Consider the following 21,754-nt stretch of genomic DNA (forward strand, 5'->3'; position numbering starts at 1 on the left):
GTGAGAAGAAAAGAGTCAGGTTCTTCATGCTAAGAGCTATCAGAAATCATCTCATGCATTTAGTGCAGGCCTGTTGCTAACATGCTGACAGCTATATGATTATTTTATACAAGTACACCGCCTGGTTTTATTGTGTTTTTATACCATGTTTGATGTGTTTGGTCTTCCTGTTTACAATGCATTCCGTCTTTTAATTAGACCTATTATAATGAGTATGCTCTTCTGTTCTATATACAGTATTTAATGAGGTATATAAACAAATGTGTAAAAGAGGAGAATCCACTTTGTTCTTCGCTCACTTTGATCTAATAAACAAGGACAATTATTGGGCTAATGAATTAAAGTAAGCCTCTAGAGTGATTAATAATCACACTGGAAAAATTAATTTGACATTAATAGGATATCTGGCAAGATAAATAGACAGAACGGAACATGTCCGCACGTTGATTGATAATTGATAGATGGACGGCTCTCTTTAGAAGAATGCCTTTTTATTAATAATTAGAAACCATAACCACAAGCATTTTAAGTCTCATTGGATACATTAAAGCTGCTGTATTGGATTTTTGGGCTTTAAATAATGTTACTTCGTGACAGACATCGTTCAAGTAAGTGTACGAGAAATAAAAAAAAACTAAAAAAAAAAAAATTGTGACCTGCACATGTTAGCCAATCAGAAACTTGGGTGGGGATTCTTGTATTTTTTTGTTTGGGAAACAATTTGAATCTCTTACAGCAGTTTCAAATTAAGGCAGAATAAAAATCAACTTTATAAAACACTTTGTTTATTTTGCACGACAAAAACTTTTGTTATTTTGCTCGATTCACGAGTGCACGTTGTTGTGTTCGGGTCATTTTGACCCGGAGAAGATTTTCTTTTTCCCGAAAATACTAATTAATGTTATCACATTGGACTGAAACTTAGTGACTTTGTTCACAAAGGGTATAACTACTTCTCAAATATTTTAGGGGGGGTTTTGTCACCTTGTTAGATTTGTGGTGTTCCCGGTCAAAAATTACTGGCCTACAAAAAACAGCTTTTTAAATCTCTCATTATACTATATTACCACCCAATATTGGATTCAATCTTTTTGTCAACTTGTTTTCTTTCAATTATGACTAGTTTTATATTTCTATTTGCATCTGATTAATCATAGGCCTCATTTATCTGAATGTACATTGGAGTAAAAACACCATTATTTCTGAATAATTTTCACAATTATAAATAAAATCTAAAGAAAAATTGCTGAGTTTATCACACTAGTGTGCTTTAATGTTTGATCAGGGTGTTTGTTTTTAAATGCTTTTATTTTGTAAAAAATGGCACTGTCACACTTGTGGTGTTCCCGGTCAAAAATGGCCGGCCCTTGAAAGTGAATGGGAGAGACTGAAAATAAGAGAAAAATGTAGTTTTCAGGAGCATGTTCATTATGTTCATGTACACATATGTGCTTGCAAACATCGAGCCCTTGGACCTGTGCATGTGTGGATACATGTATACACACGCTACCCAAACACACACACGCGCAAACTGGTTTTAGTCTGTAGTGAACCGGTTTCAAACGAATCTTTCATGTTATTTGTTACATCCCAATATTCAGACAAAATATTTTGACATTGTGTTTTGGGACTTTGATCTTCTCTCACACAGACAAAGATGTGTGATGTGCGTGCATGTGTGTGTGTGTGTGTGTGTGTGTGTGTGTGTGTTGGTAGCGTGTGTATGCATATATTCACACCTGCACAGGTCCAAGGGCTCGATGTTTGCAAGCACATATGTGTACATGAACATAATGAACATGTCCTGAAAACTACATTTTTCTCTTATTTTCAGTCTCTCCCATTCACTTTCAAGGGCCGGCCATTTTTGACCGGGAACACCACAAGTATAACTTTGTGCCATTTTGTACAAAATAAAACTTTTTCAAAAAGACTTCCTAGTGAAACGTTAAAGTAGACTAGTGTGATAAACAGTGCAAATTGTTTTCATATTTTATTTAATATTTCCAAGATTATTCATAAATAATGCTTTTTTTTACTCAAAAAATGAGGCCTACGATTAATCAGATGCAAATAGAAATATAAAACTAGTCCTAATTGAAAGAGAACAAGTTGACACAAATATTGAATCCAATATTGGGTGATGATATAGCATAACAAGTGATTTATAAGCTACTTTTTATAGGCTGGTCATTTTTGACCGGGAACATCACAAGTGTTATAGGGTTTTGAACAACACAAGGGTTAAAGAAAATGTTTGTATGTCTCTGTAAACTTTTGTCATAACTCATCCTCTATGAAACAACTTTCCTTTTCAGCTGACGTTACTTGGGAAAATTCCCATAATACTTTTTATTCCTGTTGAAATTGTACTTTCATTTGGAAAAATGGTCACATTACTGAAGGCAAAATGGCCTGCAGATGCAGTTCCATATTGATTGATTTATTTTATAATATTTTTAATTGCTTGTACTTTTACTTTTTTATTAGACATTCAGGTCCCACATTTCATACTATTTGTTAACAAGTCTGAGCTACAGAACTTTTTTAACAAATGGCCCCTCTACACCTCCAAGCCTGGAAAACCAAGCCTGAAAATTAGGCATCTGTATCATAAATCTTGGAAAGTTATGATAATTTGCAATTCACTCCCTCATCAAAGGCAATATTACCCTAATTTATTATCTTCTCGCGCGTGAGGTGCTAAGAGGCCGTGGAGATAAGAGTCTATCAGGAGGAGGATTGATTTTCATTAACAGATTGTAATAAAGATGAACTGCTCGGCCCACACGCTGACCAAAAGCCACATTTTATTGTAATTGGGCCAATTTATTTCATGAGCCACTGCCTCCACTTTTTTAGTCTCTCCCCTTTCTTTTCTTTTCTCTCTCTCTCAGTTCATTACTGTATTGTTTCAACCACATCATTTATTCCCTTCCCCTTTTTTCAGCTGCCAGACAAATTGTATATTCACTATTTCATATATCTGTCTTACAGTATGGACTATTTACTTCTTGACCTACATTATATTATAATTTGTGAAGTGTAAACTGTAACCATTTAAACAATTTAAGCGATTAACTAAATATTCTGCTATAAAAGCCCTAAATTACACGGAAGGACTCAAATTGGTGAATCTTTTCATCCTTTTATCTACAGAAAACATCTGATTGAACCAATTCACTGAGAATCAGGCTTCCCAAACACTAAATTTGAAAAACAGAACCATTCTTGATGAACTCATTCACTAAAATGAATTGTCAAAACAAACCTACATATAAATAAGAGAGATCCATTTAGTGTGAACCGATTACTAGAATGAATCATACCAGCACATGAATGAACCGTTCAGGACTAACCAATTCGCTAGGACGAATCAGATTTTGCAAGTTTATGGGAAATAAGAGGACTGTTCAGTTTATGATGAACCGATTCACTAAAATGAATTACTTTCAAATCTTGAAAGTCGTTCACACAGAGCACGTTTTTCCATTCTATTCCATTGTTTGTTCAATGTAAATACACGTATGACAGACATGTTTTACCTTTGCGCAAGTGTCTCATGCATGACGTCACTGCGTCTGAAACTGAATACTTACCTACTATATAGTATGCGAAAAACAAAGTAGTATGTTCGAATACATAGTATTCGAAAAACAGTAGGCTAAAAGTACACGGATGACCTACTACTTCTGGCGAGATTCTGAAGTGCGTATTTGATGGACACTTTACTATCCCATGAGGCCACGGGAGAAGATTTATGAATGGCAGTGAAGTGATGCAACTGCTGGTAGGTCACATGATAATGACAATATGGCAGATGTAGTAGCCTACATTCATACTACACACATTCATACATATAGACTTTTTTAACGGTCGTGAATTAAGATCAAATTCAAATGTAGTAGCCTGCCTGCTCAGGCAGTATGCGATTTCGGACGCACTGACAGTGTACTAAAACACGGTGCTAAAGTTAAAAGAAGTCGAAATTCACGTCTTTAGACCTTGCTTTTTTTCATTCCACTGACCTGCATTTCACATTGTAAACAGCGCATTAAGACATGTGAACCGGCCCTTACAGTAGCTTACACATTTCGTAGAGAACAGTTTAGAATGAACCAACTCACTAGAATGAATCGGACACACGCTACGTCAAATAAGCATTGCAACTTGTAAACTGGGAATATTCTGAAAGCTTTTACCACGTGACTGCTATAACAGCTGACCACTGCAGATTTATTTAGACTTATTTAGTGCTTCCACAGAAGCGCATAATTTTCAGTCCGAGGAAGAGAACAGTTCCGAGTACGTCATCTCGAAATTACGATTACATGGCGGTAACGCAGCATTGCATGCAAAGTAGCCTACAATCATGTGACATTAACAACAATCAACACCATACAAATAATGTTTTCAGTATAGTGTTACGAGGATTTTGTGCGTACCTTTTCACAACTCTGTATGTTATGCTCAATACAATGCGATAAATATACACACAAATAGACTTCATACTTAAATTTAAAATTTTATTGTAAAATTGAAAAAAAGAGAGAAAGAGAGAAGCCCATTAAGTGTTTCTTTTCAATGCATACATTTTCTAAACATAACCAATAAATAGGCGATTCATAAACAGATTGTTGTCAGGAATAAATAAATAAATAAATAAATAAATAAATTGGCAAATCATTATATGAGTAGGCATAACAGTAAAACAATGTAAGCAGCAAGTATTTGAGAAATGTCAACGGGATGTTTGGTTCCTCAGGCATTCGTCTTGGAAATATCTTCTCTGTCTCAATAAAAGAAAGAAAGAAACAGAAACACTCCATTTCAGTTGTTCATGCTGCACCAATCACATCGCAGAGACAGACGGTGCACCTCTCGTTCTCTTTTCTTGGAAAATATCAAACAAACATTAACAAGGAAACCGAAAACAACTGTAAACAGCATTGTCTCATCCAGGCTTTAAGGACAGTGCAGGGAGTGCCTGGCTCTCCCACTGCACATTTCACACAGCAAAATCAATACTCTTGATATATATTTCCTTATGTTTGTGCTGAGAAAACCAGAACTTTGACATGATCTTTATAAAGCAAAAAAAAAAAAAAAAAAAAAACCCGCCCCACCCCGAAAGCCACCCGCCCACCGACTACTCCCCATAGAATCTGAGAAATGTGCTGCTGTTCCCTAATATACAGATTTCATATCTATAATAAGCTACTTTCCTTAGCATACAAACCATACTTAAAGAATCATATCGTTAATATGAGTACCTTTATAACACTTTAACCCCCCGAAGCTTTCCCACCCTTTCCCCCCTTGAGCATGCTCACAGATCAAAGTTCGGCATGAAGATCTGAGCAACGAAACGAGAACGTGGTTTGAATGAGAAAAACGCAAGTATGAAATGCTGGTGGTCTGGTTTCTCCAGAAATACCTGTAGTGCATAACATAACGCCCCCCATCTCCCTCTCCCTAGTTTCTCGCAAACGCAATTTGTATTAACGCCGTCGGTTCACCTTTCAACACATCAAGTTTCATTTTATATGCCTTTCCAATCTCATTTTGTTTCTTTCAAGCTGTAATGATATCATCCTTCAAACTTATTAAACTTCAGGCACTAGTTGCCATTTTTAATTTGTATTACACTTGCTTTTACATGCAGGCCAAATTTAATTTGATTTTAATAATTCACATCTGGCATGGAGAGATTGTGCGAGGAAGGCCCTTGCAACTTGAGGTTATTAGACCGCCGATGCCCGAGGGCTGCATGTCTGTATATCACGACGTTCTGATATGCCACCACAGGACAGGAGAGGGGAGATGAAATGGAGAGAGTTCAGCAGAAAAAGGCCATTATAACCTGTGAATCGAATGCGATCCATTTCGGCGCGACCTGAGGCTAAAAAAACGGCTGTGATATACAGGCGACGTTAATGTTTTCCAGCGAAACTTATTTCTGACGTCCGGGAGATTAAACATTTAACATACAGATATATTTTTAGGTAAGACAAACAGGTCAAATATCCACAGTGGAAATCAAATGAGGTCAAAATATGTGCTTTTCTGTCCTACCTAAATTCTAGAGCTCTGTTTTTCCATCTATTTCGGTTTATTTGTGAATTCCGTGAGGACCTGAACTTCTTGTACTCCTGTCAATATATATTATCTTTCGTTTTGGCATTTCTATGAAGGCAGTGCGGAATTGACGAGTTGGCAAACGGCGAGCGTAGTGTAACGGCGGCGTGGATAAAACTGATAAGATAAGAACTTTAGATGCATAGGAAAACAGGAACAGGAAAATAGTTAAAGACCCCATGAAATTGTTTGGCGAGTTGATGCGTTTCCTTTTGAAACAGGAAGTTGGGGCATGACAAGTTGTTTTAAATAGCCAACCGCCTTCAGTTTACTTCATAGCCACAATTCGCAACACTACAAAAATCCTACACTTAAGTATTTTGTCTAATTCTATACTTAAAAATAAAGCTATTGAGGAGACAAAATGGACATATTCAAGATGCAATTTAGTCTTAATCTATATATTTTTAGATATTTATTTGTTAGATAATTTTACTGGAAATCAATAATAAAAAAAGACTAATTAAAACATTTTTATGTGTAGGCTACTTAGTTGCAGATACAGCAGAATTAGGGGGAGGAGCATTCTGACTCAAGAGCATCCGATTGGACAAAAATCGACGAGTCATCAATATTTTTGGCCGTTTTCCAAGCCAACAAACCGCCACCAATTCTGACTCCAATTTTGACTTCATCCTAGACTTCATCTAAAATTTGCAGTCAATGATATTGTGGTCCGTTTTTCCAGAAGCCTGTAAATGCGGTAACATTAGTCTCAGAGCTAACACAAACTAAGCATCACTAAACTCCAATTTTGACTTCATGGGGTCTTTAAGATTCTTGTCGAGTGCTTCAGAGTTGTGTATATTTGTGACTTGTCTGAGAGCAAAGCATCAGCTGCGGTTAAGTACACTATAATGTCAGACTCTGTGGTTTTTTTATTGATGGATCAGTTTGCTCCAACTGTAACCCCCCATGGATGCTATTTGCAAGCTGTTCGTGAGCTCTTTACAGGCTGCTCATTAGACCTTTGCAGACAGTTAGTGTCAAGCTAATCCATACCAGTCTGAGAAGCATATTCTTAGAAATAAGGGTTCAACTAGTTGTCCCGCAGCGTTTTCTATATCTTAAACTCATTTATTAGTGAAATGAACTCTAAAAAAAATCAATGCGGAATTGATTGTGCAGGTTTTTCCGAGGCGAATTTTGATTATTATTTAGAAGATGGTCCCAGTAAAATTCTGATGTGCTTCAGAAATTGTAAGCAATAACAAGTTTGTCCCTTCTGTTGGTCTGTTACGAACCTCAACCAGGACATTTTGTGGGCTGTGTTAGGGTTTAAGGCTTGGTATCTATGTAACGGCTTGTTCACTTACCAGTGTGCTTTATCAGTTGATATTCAGCATTAGGCACCAACCATTTGATGAGTTTGTTCTTAAAATATGCACGAAACTGGATGGTATGAAAGCTCTGCTGGTCCCTCGTAACGGTAAAGTTGGGCGATACTTTACGAAGCACGATCGCAAACCTGATGAAATCAAACTAGATCCCCTTTAGTAGAAAAAGCACTAAATCGGCGCACAAAACAAAATGAACATTTCCCATCACTGTCAAGCGTTAACTGTATTTTTCAGATTATTTACCTGTGCAATGGTACAGCAGTTATATTGCGGATAGTTTGCGTTGAAGCCACAGGTACTTATTCTGCTCGATAAGTAAAGCTTTCATTGAATAAATATGTTAGTTTATGTGTACTGAATAACTACCCAAGGTTTCGCTAAACCAGCAACACTTCGCACATGCATATATAGTTATACTCAGCATTTGCTCTCTGGAATGTGGCCTATTTCTGACATCGGAGTAAAAAAAAAGAAAAGATGATGGATGATGGACCCTTCCCTCCCTCTTTTTTTCATCATGAATGAAAATGACTGAACATGCTCCTAACAATCTCCATTCCACATATTCTACTCCACTAAAATAGTATAGCTTTTAAAATACTTTTTTTCTTCATTTTTTTTCCTATTTTGTTTAAATATTCTGAAACCCAGTAGCTATAAATGTTAAAGGAAAATAAATCAAAATTCCTTTCCTCTTCCGACCTGAAGCGAATATTTATGCTTTTTTTATTTTTATTTTTTTACTTATGTCATTAGTAGTAGTTTGTAGTATTAGTATTGTTATTAATACCATATATTTCTGTTGAGGAATAAAAATGTTTGGTCCTTTGGTCCCTTTGGGGTGAAAGATTTATCAGTTTCACTGAGGGCATGGAAACCTCGGTGACCACAGAATGTCCTGCGTTTGGGAGAAAAGGAAAGAGGGAAAGAGAAAGAAAGTCCACTAGCGGGACAAGAAGAACTTCTTTTTTTTCCACTGCATTTTTCCTTGGTCTTCAAGTTTAACCCTCATTTGTCCAGTGTGATAAAAGCCATAAGCGCCTCTTCCTTTAAATAGCATATGTGTGTATAATATGTATATAGAAATCGAAGTTGTTCTCGCTTTTTTCTTTTTTCTTTTTGTTTGTTGCTTGACTGACGGTTCGAAACTCAGCGAAAGACAGGACATGTTGAGTTCTCTGTCTTTAGAGATCTTCCTCTTGTCTTTCGTGCGCTGTGCCGAGTGTGGTTTGTCCACTGGTGCCGGTTCACCCGCAATCCTCCTCTGTACCGAACATCTTCGTAAAATAAATGCTGATATGTCTTCAAAAAAATCCATTCATGTTGTTCTTGTTTGTTTTGAAAGAAAAAGTTAAATTCCTTTTGAGATTTCACTCTTCAAATCCTGTAAAAGAAAATACAATTATAAATAAATATACAATAAAAGTGTATATATATATATATATATATATATATATATATATATATATATATATATATATATAATATGTATATACACATACATACAGTGCTTAGCATAAGTGAATACACCCATGCTAAAGTTGACTAAAAAGAGGAATAAAATAATCATCGTTTGGAACTTGATCTTAATGCCCTAATTAAATAAAAATAAAAAATGAGGAAAAATCCAACCTTTAAGGACACCAATTTTCTTTGTGAATGAATAATGTATCGTAAATAAATTAATGTTCTTCCTTTTTTTTCTCATATATATGCATAAAATACAAAATATACTCCAAGTACTGTACTACATTTGTTTCATGTTTAATAACAACTATATATAGCCTACACACACATATATATGCATTAAATTTTATTAAAATACAATATTTAGATTATTTAATTATTAGATGTTATAAATATAAAAAAATTAATAACATTAATACTAATAATAATAACAAACATACATAAATACACACAGACACATACTCTATCTACATATATATATAATATCATGAATATAATTTTTTAAAATAATTAATTAAAAATGTAATGTTATACATTATATATTTTATTAAAATACCATTATTATAAAAATACATGTAATTTGAATAATTCTTATACAAATTTAATATACTGAATGTTTAATAAATCATAGAAACATATCTCAAGTGTACATTTACAGGTGAAATATCTTGTGTCTTCCAGTTAAGAATGGTACCTGTGCTGTTGCTGAGAGCCCTCTGTGGGATGGGCCCTGTCAGTACGGGCGGCTCGCATCCTTCGGCCGTTTTAACTGCACTTTCAACCTCTTCATGCCGATCTGAAAGCCGTTCATGGCCTGGATAGCAGCCTGTGCACTTGCTGGGTTGTCGAAGCTCACGAAGCCTGCAACGAGAACAGAAGTGAACCAAGTCGTTTGGATACTAAAACTAACTATATGGCATCATATTAAAGAAACAGTAAAACATTCAAATCAAGCCAAAAGAATAGCTTTTTATTAAACATATTGCAACTTTAACTCTAAAATCACCATATATGCATCTGTGTGGGCTACTTTTGAGCATATTTAAGCCACTGGTGGTATAGAACAGGGACAAATCGCCCCATAGGACTTTGAAACGGGGCCACCCACAGCATACAAACCACATGACAACCACAGCTTCCCATTCGAAACCATCGACTTTTAAAAGCCAGTGACCAAAAAGCCGCATTAAAGCATGGATGCACTTTCGCTGGCATCACGAGGGCCATCAGGAACCGGTCGTGAACCGTGAAAAAAAAAAAAAACGGGTTCTTCCATCGGCCGTCAGCCACCTGAGAGCAGAGTGGCCTAGGCTCTTAACCGAGTCTGCAAATGCCCCCATTTCGAGGCTTGTATCTATAAGACGAGAAGGTCCACGTGGAGGTGAAGTGGGGGATAAAGCCACAAGGCTGCTTAATGGGGAATCTATGTATGTCAGTGCTCTCAGCCAAGTCCCATCGGTCCATCTCGGGCCGCGGCCCCCACCGCAGATTAATTACTCTACCGAGCGCCTGTTACCCAGACCTGACATTATGCAGTAAATGCATAGTGTATAAGTCAATACCGCAAATAGGTCCTACTTCACAAATTTATATCTTATTAACCTCCCCCAGGAGACGGGAGCTGCTATTAATTGTGGCTTGGGAAATGTCTCCCCCTGGAGCGGGAACAGATGTTGATCCATAATGGGCCTTTTTGCTTCACTTAGGACTTTTTTTCTGGCTCAGGGTTTTCTAAAAGGCAGCGCTCCGGTTTGTGGCTAGACATAGAATACAGAATGGAGTTTACAGTGTGAAAGGGACAGAGACCGATTATTGGTTGAACTGGGACGGGTTGCACGTGGAAGCATTACTTAATTCAATTACGAAATACTTTCCTCACTTGTATTACTTGCACTAAGCAAACATTTTTATTTTATTTTTTTGAAACTTTTTACTGCACGCATTTGGATTTGTGGTGAGTGAGAGAAGATCATGAGCCCGAGTTAGTGTGACGCCGATAGTCTCAGTTTTGCTTTATATAAAACTTGAAAGAAATGCATGCTGATTTGCCTCACCAAAACATTTGCTCTGGTTGGTGGCTCTATCCATGAAGACCTTGGAGGAGATGACAGTACCGAATGGAAGGAACATCTGCATGAGCTCGTTGTCACCAAATTCCTGCGGTAGATGGTAGATGAAGAGATTGCACCCTTCTGGTCCTGCAACACAAACATATCATTATTCACCATGAAGTTTCCATTCAAGACAAGTGACAGAGACAACAAATGTTTGTTTTTTTAAATATAAGAACTTGTATGTAAATCATAGACCTTAGTCAGGGAGGGTAGCGCCATATTTAATGTTTGTCAGGAAAAAAAAACGAGACTGAGTGATAGAAGTACAGTGCGTTCAAGGGATTGAAGTGCGTCTAACAACATACCGATTGTCCAGCCGACGAAACGTCTTTCTGAAAAAAAAAATTCAGTAGACAAAAACTCCATGAAATAGTTTTGACGGTTGTGAGTTATGAAATTGATGTGATGTAGGACCTTCATTTAGTGCATGTCATGGTAAATAATGTGGCTGCATCTGAAATCGCAAACCCTACTATGTAGTAGGCGAAAAACAGTGTGACAAAAGAAGTATGTCCGAATTCATAAAACAGTAGGCAAAAAGTACCCAGATGACCTAGTATTTCCAATGAGATTCTGAAGAGTGCATACGATGGACACTTTACTATCCCATGAGGCCACGGGAGAAGATTTATGAATGGAGGTGAAGTGACGCAACTAACGCTGGTAGGTCACATGATAATGGCAACATGGCGGATGTTGTACGTCCGGATTACATTCATACTACACACATTAATACTGTATAGAACATACTTTTTAGCAGTCAAAAAGTAATTACATATTTAAAATAAGTACCTACTCAAGAGGTTTTGCGATTTTAGACGCAGCCTATAGGTATATCCCTCATAGCCTCGTTTTCATCCGGGTTAAATTCAATATGGCGTCTAACCTAACTAAGGTCTATATTGTTCATCTCAGGCATTTCATTCAGTTTGAAATATTTCAGCAAAATTACTATTCACTCATCATCATGGATGTCATATTGATGCATATGCATAAAAAAACGAATGAAAAATCTCTCACCCTCACCTTCTCTCTGCTGCTGCTGTTGAATGACTTGTGGTGGCTGTGGCAAGCTTTGGCCAATAGGGGTCAGTGTGGTCGCTGGGTAGATGGCTGTACGTACAAAGAGAAATTTGTGAGCACACAGCCTGTATTTATGTGATACAGCATTGAACAAGGCTACGAGAGAGAGAGAGAGAGAGAGAGAGAGAGAGAGAGAGAGAGAGAGAGAGTTTGCATCAAACACAACCATACATTGAAAGTAAGTACCACTAAAAACAAATCACCCTCAGCATTCGTGTGTGTGTGTGTGTATATATATACAGGTCCTTCTCAAAAAATTAGCATATTGTGATAAAGTTCATTATTTTCCATAATGTAATGATAAAAATTAAACTTTCATATATTTTAGATTCATTGCACACCAACTGAAATATTTCAGGTGTTTTATTGTTTTAATACTGATGATTTTGGCATACAGCTCATGAAAACCCAAAATTCCTGTCTCAAAACATTAGCATATTTCATCCGACCAATAAAAGAAGTGTTTTTAATACAAAAAAAAAAGTCAACCTTCAAATAATTATGTTCAGTTATGCACTCAATAGTCAATACTTGGTCGGGAATCCTTTTGCAGAAATGACTGCTTCAATGCGGCGTGGCATGGAGGCAATCAGCCTGTGGCACTGCTGAGGTGTTATGGAGGCCCAGGATGCTTCGATAGCGGCCTTAAGCTCATCCAGAGTGTTGGGTCTTGCGTCTCTCAACTTTCTCTTCACAATATCCCACAGATTCTCTATGGGGTTCAGGTCAGGAGAGTTGGCAGGCCAATTGAGCACAGTAATACCATGGTCAGTAAACCATTTACCAGTGGTTTTGGCACTGTGAGCAGGTGCCAGGTCGTGCTGAAAAATGAAATCTTCATCTCCATAAAGCTTTTCAGCAGATGGAAGCATGAAGTCCTCCAAAATCTCCTGATAGCTAGCTGCATTGACCCTGCCCTTGATAAAACACAGTGGACCAACACCAGCAGCTGACATGGCACCCCAGACCATCACTGACTGTGGGTACTTGACACTGGACTTCAGGCATTTTGGCATTTCCTTCTCCCCAGTCTTCCTCCAGACTCTGGCACCTTGATTTCCGAATGACATGCAAAACTGAGCAACAGTCCAGTGCTGCTTCTCTGTAGCCCAGGTCAGGCGCTTCTGCCGCTGTTTCTGGTTCAAAAGTGGCTTGACCTGGGGAATGCGGCACCTGTAGCCCATTTCCTGCACACGCCTGTGCACGGTGGCTCTGGATGTTTCTACTCCAGACTCAGTCCACTGCTTCCGCAGGTCCCCAAGGTCTGGAATCGGTCCTTCTCCACAATCTTCCTTAGGGTCCGGTCACCTCTTCTCGTTGTGCAGCGTTTTTTGCCACACTTTTTCCTTCCCACAGACTTCCCACTGAGGTGCCTTGATACAGCACTCTGGGAACAGCCTATTTGTTCAGAAATTTCTTTCTGTCTTACCCTCTTGCTTGAGGGTGTCAATGAAGGCCTTCTGGACAGCAGTCAGGTCGGCAGTCTTACCCATGATTGCGGTTTTGAGTAATGAAACAGGCTGGGAGTTTTTAAAAGCCTCAGGAATCTTTTGCAGGTGTTTAGAGTTAATTAGTTGATTCAGATGATTAGGTTAATAGCTTGTTTAGAGACCCTTTTCATGATATGCTAATTTTTTGAGACAGGAATTTTGGGTTTTCATGAGCTGTATGCCAAAATCATCAGTATTAAAACAATAAAAGACCTGAAATATTTCAGTTGGTGTACAATGAATCTAAAATATATGAAAGTTTAATTTTTATCATTACATTATGGAAAATAATTAACTTTATCACAGTATGCTAATTTTTTGAGAAGGACCTGTATATATATAAGTATATATATATATATATATATATATATATATATATATATATATATATATATATATATATATATATACATACATATATATGTCAGGGGTGTTTGGGCCAAATAAGCTGCTAATGTTATTCTACTAATGGTCTGGAAATAAAACGAAACTGTAAAATAATCATATATGTTGTGTATAATTTGCCACGTGTATTATTAAAAATACATATAAGATTATATGTTTTTATTGTGCGCCGGCTCGATCACCTTTCTAGAGTCGCGACATCAGTTATTTCTATATGCAGCGTGTGTCACGGTCAATCATTCGCTCTGATAATACTGTGCCGGTTTGTTACATTTTTACAGTGATTATTTATTCTACTGTAACAATAACATAGTCTGTCAATTTGTGTGTAAACAATTTCTAGAAAAAATGAAGTGATGACAATCAGTTCAGTGTATCCTTCCCATGCATCATGTGACGGTGACACTCCAAACACTTCTAGCTTTGAGAAGTGCTCTGCTTTCAAAACAAGCTTTTCCAGTAAAAAGCTACTTTTCCCCAAAAATTTGCTGTACAGCAGACTATTTAGTTTATCATGTCTAATTAAATATTCCAGTTAAATTTTCTAGCAGTATTCTAGTTTTTTGAATGTTTTATTATTATTCATATTTAGTATAAATGTGTCTTGTTTAGCCCCATACCAAATAAAAACAAGCAGACAGCCTTTTCAAAATAATTTCTGTCTAACAAAGATTTGAATCATTGAATATGATATAGAATAATATACTTTCATAATATATATATATATATATATATATATATATATATATATATATATATATATATATTATATCAAAATTGAGTAGGCCTAATTCTTTATGAAAGTAACTAGACATTTAACATGTAACATAGTATATTGTTACACCAGTAGGTGTTGACAAGTGACTGTTATACATGTATTTATTTAATTATTTATTCAATAAATTCGTTCAAAATGCTCATTCGATCAATTGCCTAATGAAACAAATTGTGCATCTCTCTCTCTCTCTCTCTCTCTCTCTCTCTCTCTCTCTATATATATATATATATATATATAGACCGTATATATACACGTATATATTATGGAGATTCTGGCCTTGCCACTGGTTTCAGCAAGCGGATCCACAGCAGCGTTGGCCCCTATGCTCTGTTGTTATGTATCGTCATCATTGTCCCGCGTTCCTCATTGCTTTGCTGGCATATGGGGGAGTTAATGCGCAGGGAAAGCTGTCCGCGAATCGCTCGCCCAAGAGGAAAAATTCACTTTTTCATTTTTTTTTTCGTAAACTTAAAAGACAGACCAACTGTATCTATCTGAGGTCGTTAATCGATAGTCTATGCATTTGTCAAAGTCATCAATTTGTATCTACTTATATTTTGATTTATTCTACTTATATTTATTATAATTAGCCTATATATGACTTATATTTTATTTATAATAGGCTACTAATATTTATTATGTTACACTTTTTTAAATTCTTAATAAAAAAATACTTCCGGCATACATATAAATTGACACCTGCTATGGTGTTTCTTATTTGTCGTCCCTTAGATAGGAGTCTTTCTGCCGATGCACATTACCGTTTAAAGGTGCGATGCTAGTGGCACCTAGCGGAATTACAAGAACATATTTTGCAAACGCCCCTTTCGCACGTCGTTCCTCCCTCAACTCAAACATCACAATCACAGCTCTTACGGGTGCTTGTGATGGCACGTATCAACAGGTAAATGTAGGCTACTTTCAATAGGAATACTTTTAGCTATGTTGCTATGTGTCATGAGAGTAAGCAACTGAGAAGCTAACACTCTTGTCTAGAGCGAACGCGAGCATTTCGCTTATTATAAACCCATCCAACGTATCTGAATTGGGTGCATTTTTTTATATGACTCGCCACCCAGCATACCTGGTTAAAAAAAGTCACTGCTCACCACTGATACACATAATACACATATTTCAAAAGTTCACCTGTATATTGCTGCACCCCGGTGAAGGCCTGCTGTAGGGTGTCCGCAGCTGTGGGGCTTTGGGTGGAGTATGGGGGCAGTCCGTTGGTGTACATGGCCTCGACCGCTGGGTGTCCATTGGGCTGGTGAGGGATGCTGGTGAAGCCGTTGACGATAGGAGTGACGATGCTGGGGACGGCTGACGTGGTGATGTTGGCAGGTGGTGAGCTGAGACCTGCTGAGCCAGGAAAACAAACAAACATAGACAGCATATTTTAGGTCAGTACAGCTACCAAACAAAGTGTACAAAACGTCTGCAATTTCACACTAAAACATAAAATGTATATACACATTTTTAAATGCTTTCGATGTGGGATGAGGTCATATACAGCAATCTCTTTTAGCCAGTTAGCTTTGAGGCTAATGCTAGTGTACTGATAAACGATCACTATATATACAGTATATATATATATATACACACACACATGGACCCACAAACAAATATAAAATTTACATCTGTCTGTCTGTCTATAGTACGCACACACACACACACACACACACACACACACACACACACACACACACACACACACACACACACACACACACACACACACACACACACACACACACACACGCACACGCACACACACACACACACAGAGTGAATTTTATTAACAATATAGGAGAAAGTTTCAAACTTCATTGAAATTAAACAAAGTATATTATTTTATTTTATATTAATTAATTGTTCAATTATTTATTTTTAATAATATTATTTATATAGAATCTATTTATAATTTATATATGTTTAATTATATATTATAGATAAGATACAGATACAGTATTATTCATACAAGTAATTATAAAGTTTTGTAATAACTCGTTAAAGAGTCATTAACAATCATTATTAGACTATATTATGCTGAATTAATGTCCATGAAAACTAATGGAAATGGCATTGAAGTTTGATTAATATATCAAACTTTATATAGAGATGAATGTAGATGAACTGCTGAGCTGTCAATCATTCTCAGAAAAATATTTTGCGACCCATCTGCAATATAATCCTTTAATAGACCCTTGGCTAGCATGGGTCGTGTTAGATCCCAAGCCTTGAGCGTTTCTGAGCTGTGGCTGTGCGCATCGGTACAAACTACAAAACAGTTCCCATAGGATACCATATCAATCGGGATCCGCGAACAATGCTGGAGGATGGTCGTCATGGAAACCCCTGGCATGCCTCAATTACAATGTGGCGAAAGACCCTATAGAAAAGTCTTTATAGAAATATGACCGAGCTGATGGATTCGAGCAGGCTGTAGAGCCGTTCACTTACAGCATGACAGAGTGTGAACCAAGCTCTTATTGAACAGAGAGGTTCCCAAAACTGTACTCCCACTGCTGTAACCTGGGGGAATTCCAGTGGGCCGAGGAGAGCTCTCTACTCTCGTTTGTGCTATTTCCTGTTCCTAAGCTCTTCGTGATTGTTTGCGTCCCACACAGCACATTGATGAATTGGATGACGCCTCTGCCCCATTCTTCCCGGAGCCCAGGAGATCGGGTGCGTTCGGGGATGTCCGACAGGCAGCTTCAGCCCAACAGACCACACGTGCGGGCCGAGCGGCAGCTGCGTGCTGTTATAATGTTGGGAATCTATCATTGTGATGTGACACTTTCGAAAGGCTGAACGCTGACGGGAGGATCCAGCCCGCAGGAAGGGTTAGGAAACAGACTGAGCTAGTCACCGAACTCAGATCATGTTCTGGTTGAAGAATAAGACTTCAGTAGACATCAAAAAAAGCTAGCAAGAAGAGACAAATGAAGTGATACGAATAGAGTTAGCTCTGACAAGTGGGTGATCTCATACAGATAGTGTTGCTGAATTCCACTGCACTGCTTTTCAATTTTTCACTATGTAAACATGCGCTAGACGGACATGCTTGCTACATTTGATTTTAAAGTTTTGAGCATGATAGAGCCTTAAACAGACATGATTCTCAAATTACATAAAGTTCTGAAGAAAAATCTAGACATTGCCTTTTTTCCTGCATTTTTCCACACAAATAATGCGATCGATTCCGTAAAGTTTGATGTTAGCATGTTGCTAAGCTAACAAAGAAAATTTTAACTAGATTTAGTTATTTTTACTATTAGTTTTTGGTACTAAATAAAATGTATATTTAAGTTCTATGGATAATTTCCTTTTGTTTTCCCCTAATGTTTTCCTAACCTCTATGTTCCGATATATTTTAACCTGCTGTATGGACAAATAATTCGATGTTAAGAAGTGGCTAAGCAAACCAAAACAATTGAACCCAGTGTTGCCAGATCTCGCGAGACAAATAAGCAGCCAGGCCCGTTAAAACAAGCCCAAAACAAGCGACTTTTTCTCTTAGACAGTAAAAGAGCTTTTTCTACGGAGCCCCCCTAGGTTCCGGGAAGAGAAAAATAAATAAACTGTGTGCACGGTTTTACAATCCGTGGGGACGGATAGTTTTAAACTGTGGGTACAGATTGTCAATTTACATCCATGTGGACATATTGGTAAACTGTGCCCAGTTTTGTAAAACTGTGCACACGGTACAGTTTATTTTTCTTCTGTAATTAAGCTTGGCTGTCCATCTAGTGAAAAATTTTGGTACTGCGGCCAAATAAAATCTTACTGAAAGCTAATTTTTTTGAGATATCAACCTACAATTTGGAACACAACTTCTTCAGATTTTTGGCTTACATTTTCTTGCAGTTTTAGAGTGAAATATATTTTGTAATATATATATATATATTTTACATAAAATATAAAAAATTATATTTTTACATTGTTCATTTTCATAAACTCAAACTTGTATAACTTTTTTTCTGTTTCACTTGCATTATTTCATAATACTTCACTTCAACAATAATCTGGCAAATGTCTTCTTTAAAACAAGACCAACCCTAGGTCTATATTCCAAAGCATTCTTGAATTACAACCATTTAAGTTTGAATAGTGATTTTCATGTCTATGCGAAAAAAGGGGGAGTGACAGTTAAAGGGTTAAACGATATTAAACTATAATATCTATATCTATAATATCTAAAATATAATTAATATATAAAAACTTTCCTACAGTCCAGTCACCATCAGTCGCGACTCGCACGTATTTTCATTTAAACGTCACTCACTGACGTTTTCCTAACCAGAAAAAAAAAAAACGATTGCCCTGCTCTGCCTCTGATTGGCCAGTACTCATTGCCATCTGGGTCAGAGCCAATTAGAAGCAGGATATGGGTGGGAAAAAACTCTGTATAGGGAAAGGGGAGAGACAGAGGGAACAGGCAAGACAAACTCCTACATTTAAATAACAGAAAATATCTGCTTGACAACGAGCTGAGAACAAGCCCAAATAAGCAACTACACTTTCGAAACAAGCCCAAAAAAAACGCGACCCGCGACTACCAATATTTGTAAGCGACTTTACAGAAAAACAAGCCCAAAGTCGCTTATAATAAGCGGACTTGGCAACACTGATTGAACCCTCTGGTGCTCTGGGCGTAGTGGTCAAAAATGACAGATTTTTTTTTTTTTTTCAATGAAATGAATGTACTATATTCTAGTTCGATAATATTTTTATTTAATATTTTGTATTTTTAAGGGATTTTATGGTACTCAATTATATATGCAGCATCCATCTATTCATTTTTTGCAGCATAAACTTTCATAAGTTTTTAATGCTTTGCAGCACAGGCTTAAGCTTGGTCTCTTTTTAAAGACGACACCTGTCAGATTATTGCTGAAGTGAAAACGTTTTAAAAAGTGAACCAAATTTTTTTTATTTTAAATGTACTTTTATTAAAAATGCACAAAATATCATTTTCAATTTTTTTATGAAATATATATTTTTCAAACCATGTTTACCTCTAAAACTGTTAGAAAATAAAATCCATAAAGTTGTGTTCCAAATTTGAGCTTGATATCTCAAAAATTAGCTTTCATAAGATTTTGTTTAGCCGCAGTACCAAACATTTCCACAAGATGAAATTTGTTTCCCATTAATTTCCAATGCAGTCATTTTTGACCTCGAACAGTATAAGTGTAACCTTTTTTTCAGGAACATTTAATCTTTTCAAATCATGTCCATGCTTTTTTCTGTGTTCACATAGCATGTGCCAAAACCTTAACCAAGTTTTATACCATTCCAATGAAGTAAAAAATTATTTAAAAAAAACAGACCGTTGCATTTTTCCCATAACGTTCCCCTAACCTCCATATTCAGATATATTTAACCTGCTGTATGTCATGTCTTGTTTGTATTATTCATACAAATCTTCTGTGGTTTTAAGTCTTTCAGACATAAAGTGGGAAACCTTTCTGGAATTTACTCATTGGCCTATAAAAATATGCAAAAATTATGGGTAACATACACAATTTGAATAAACATTTGATAAACATGATTTAACAAGTATTTTTCTTACTATATCCACCAATTTGAAAAGGCATTCTGGGATTGTTTCATAAAAAAAAAAGTGCACTATGTGACTAGGTTTTGGAATAGAGCTAATGTTCATAATCTTTTTATACTGTGTAGAGAAAATCAAGTAAATCAGTTTACTATTCTATACTGTAAACATTTTTACGCGTAATTCACACATCAAGAGAATCAATAGGCAATTCTTAGTGTGGGACCAATTACGCACTGTATCATCCTTCCCTTTGTGGTTCTGTGTGGTCCCTATCATAGCAATTTGTTCCAGATGGAGTCTATTTTGGCATCCAATTCCAAAAGTCCAGAATGAATCCTTCTGTTGTTAAACAAATCTTTTATCTGTCACACCCGTTAGTATGTTGAGCACCACGAGATGTCGAGTATTCTGCAAATACTGTTATTTCATGTTAGGGAAGTGTAATTGGATTTACATTACTGCAATCTGCCCTCGGTGCATCATGCTGATTTTCACCCGATGGTGACTACAATGAGGAACAGCTTACCATATGCACCAAAAGGATTTATTATGCAAATGATACACTGAAATCAACAAGGAACCCTGGAACCGTATCGGTAAGCACTGCAGCCAAACCAATCACAATAACTAACTCCCATTACATCCATATTTTTTTATACAGGGGCTGGCTTATGTTTATTTACTCCTGCAGAGGTTTGCTCTGGTGTAATGCAACGCAATGAGAATATTTGGTTTTGTTTTATTTTGATGGTCCCTTTAACACATTCTGTTGACTAAGTATAGTTGCAGCTACAGTACATATCTACTAACTCTCATTTGTAAAGTAAAGTGTTAGTAAAGTACTAGTAGACTGGTAGGGTTAGGGTTAGATTAAGCTGACATGAAGTTGCAAAGTTACTTGTAGTCAGTATCTGTTGGGGGACCAACAAAATAAAGAGTTAGCAGATATTAAGCATAAGCCCCTTTCACACAGAGATTCCGGAAAATACACGGATAAAGTGACCCGGGATTTGACCCGGGTTCGTTTGATTTTGGTTCGTTCACACTGCCAGTGATTTTCCGGAATCAGAGAGTGCGTTCGCACGCAACCCGTAAAAATCCCGTAAAGACTTGTGACATCGATGTGACATGTAATGTCTCAGCAGCGTCTATAGTTTGCCTATGAGCTGCGATTTCTCTCTCTCTCTCTCTCTCTCTCGAGAAACCACGCTTGTGCATTTTTGTCTCTGATTTGATCATAAACTAGCGCATTACATACCGTTTCACTAGCCTACTTTCACTTCACTTCAGCGTTATCATTACGACACGGCACTGATTACGGCTTTTGTTCACACAGCGCGTGTTCCGGGACTGATCCCGGCAATGTTACTAGG

General features: G+C 36.9%; 1 protein-coding gene across 19 annotated transcripts in view; it reads right to left on the reverse strand.

Moving 5' to 3' along the window:
• Positions 1-4,529: 4,529 nt before the first annotated feature.
• celf5a (cugbp, Elav-like family member 5a) overlaps positions 4,530-21,754 on the reverse strand; it is a 219,268-nt gene continuing 202,043 nt past the window's right edge. For 4 of the 19 annotated variants that reach the window (XM_077226573.1, XM_077226572.1, XM_077226567.1 and 1 more), the window contains exons 8-12: positions 15,962-16,174; positions 12,086-12,172; positions 11,000-11,143; positions 9,640-9,806; positions 4,530-8,862 (exon numbers count right to left, since the gene is read on the reverse strand). In XM_077226573.1, coding sequence (XP_077082688.1) covers positions 9,679-9,806; positions 11,000-11,143; positions 12,086-12,172; positions 15,962-16,174 — 572 coding nt within the window. In that variant the 3' untranslated portion in view covers positions 4,530-8,862; positions 9,640-9,678. Of the gene's footprint in view, positions 8,863-9,639; positions 9,807-10,999; positions 11,144-11,364; positions 11,392-12,079; positions 12,173-15,961; positions 16,178-21,754 lie in introns of all 19 variants that reach the window. The other 15 variants (XM_077226571.1, XM_077226566.1, XM_077226563.1 and 12 more) reach the window with 5 other exon arrangements.

This window comes from Siphateles boraxobius, unplaced genomic scaffold (genome assembly GCF_051911475.1).
Source record: "Siphateles boraxobius isolate OS27281-9 unplaced genomic scaffold, OSU_SipBor_1 13, whole genome shotgun sequence".
NCBI classification, from domain to species: Eukaryota; Metazoa; Chordata; class Actinopteri; order Cypriniformes; family Leuciscidae; genus Siphateles; species Siphateles boraxobius.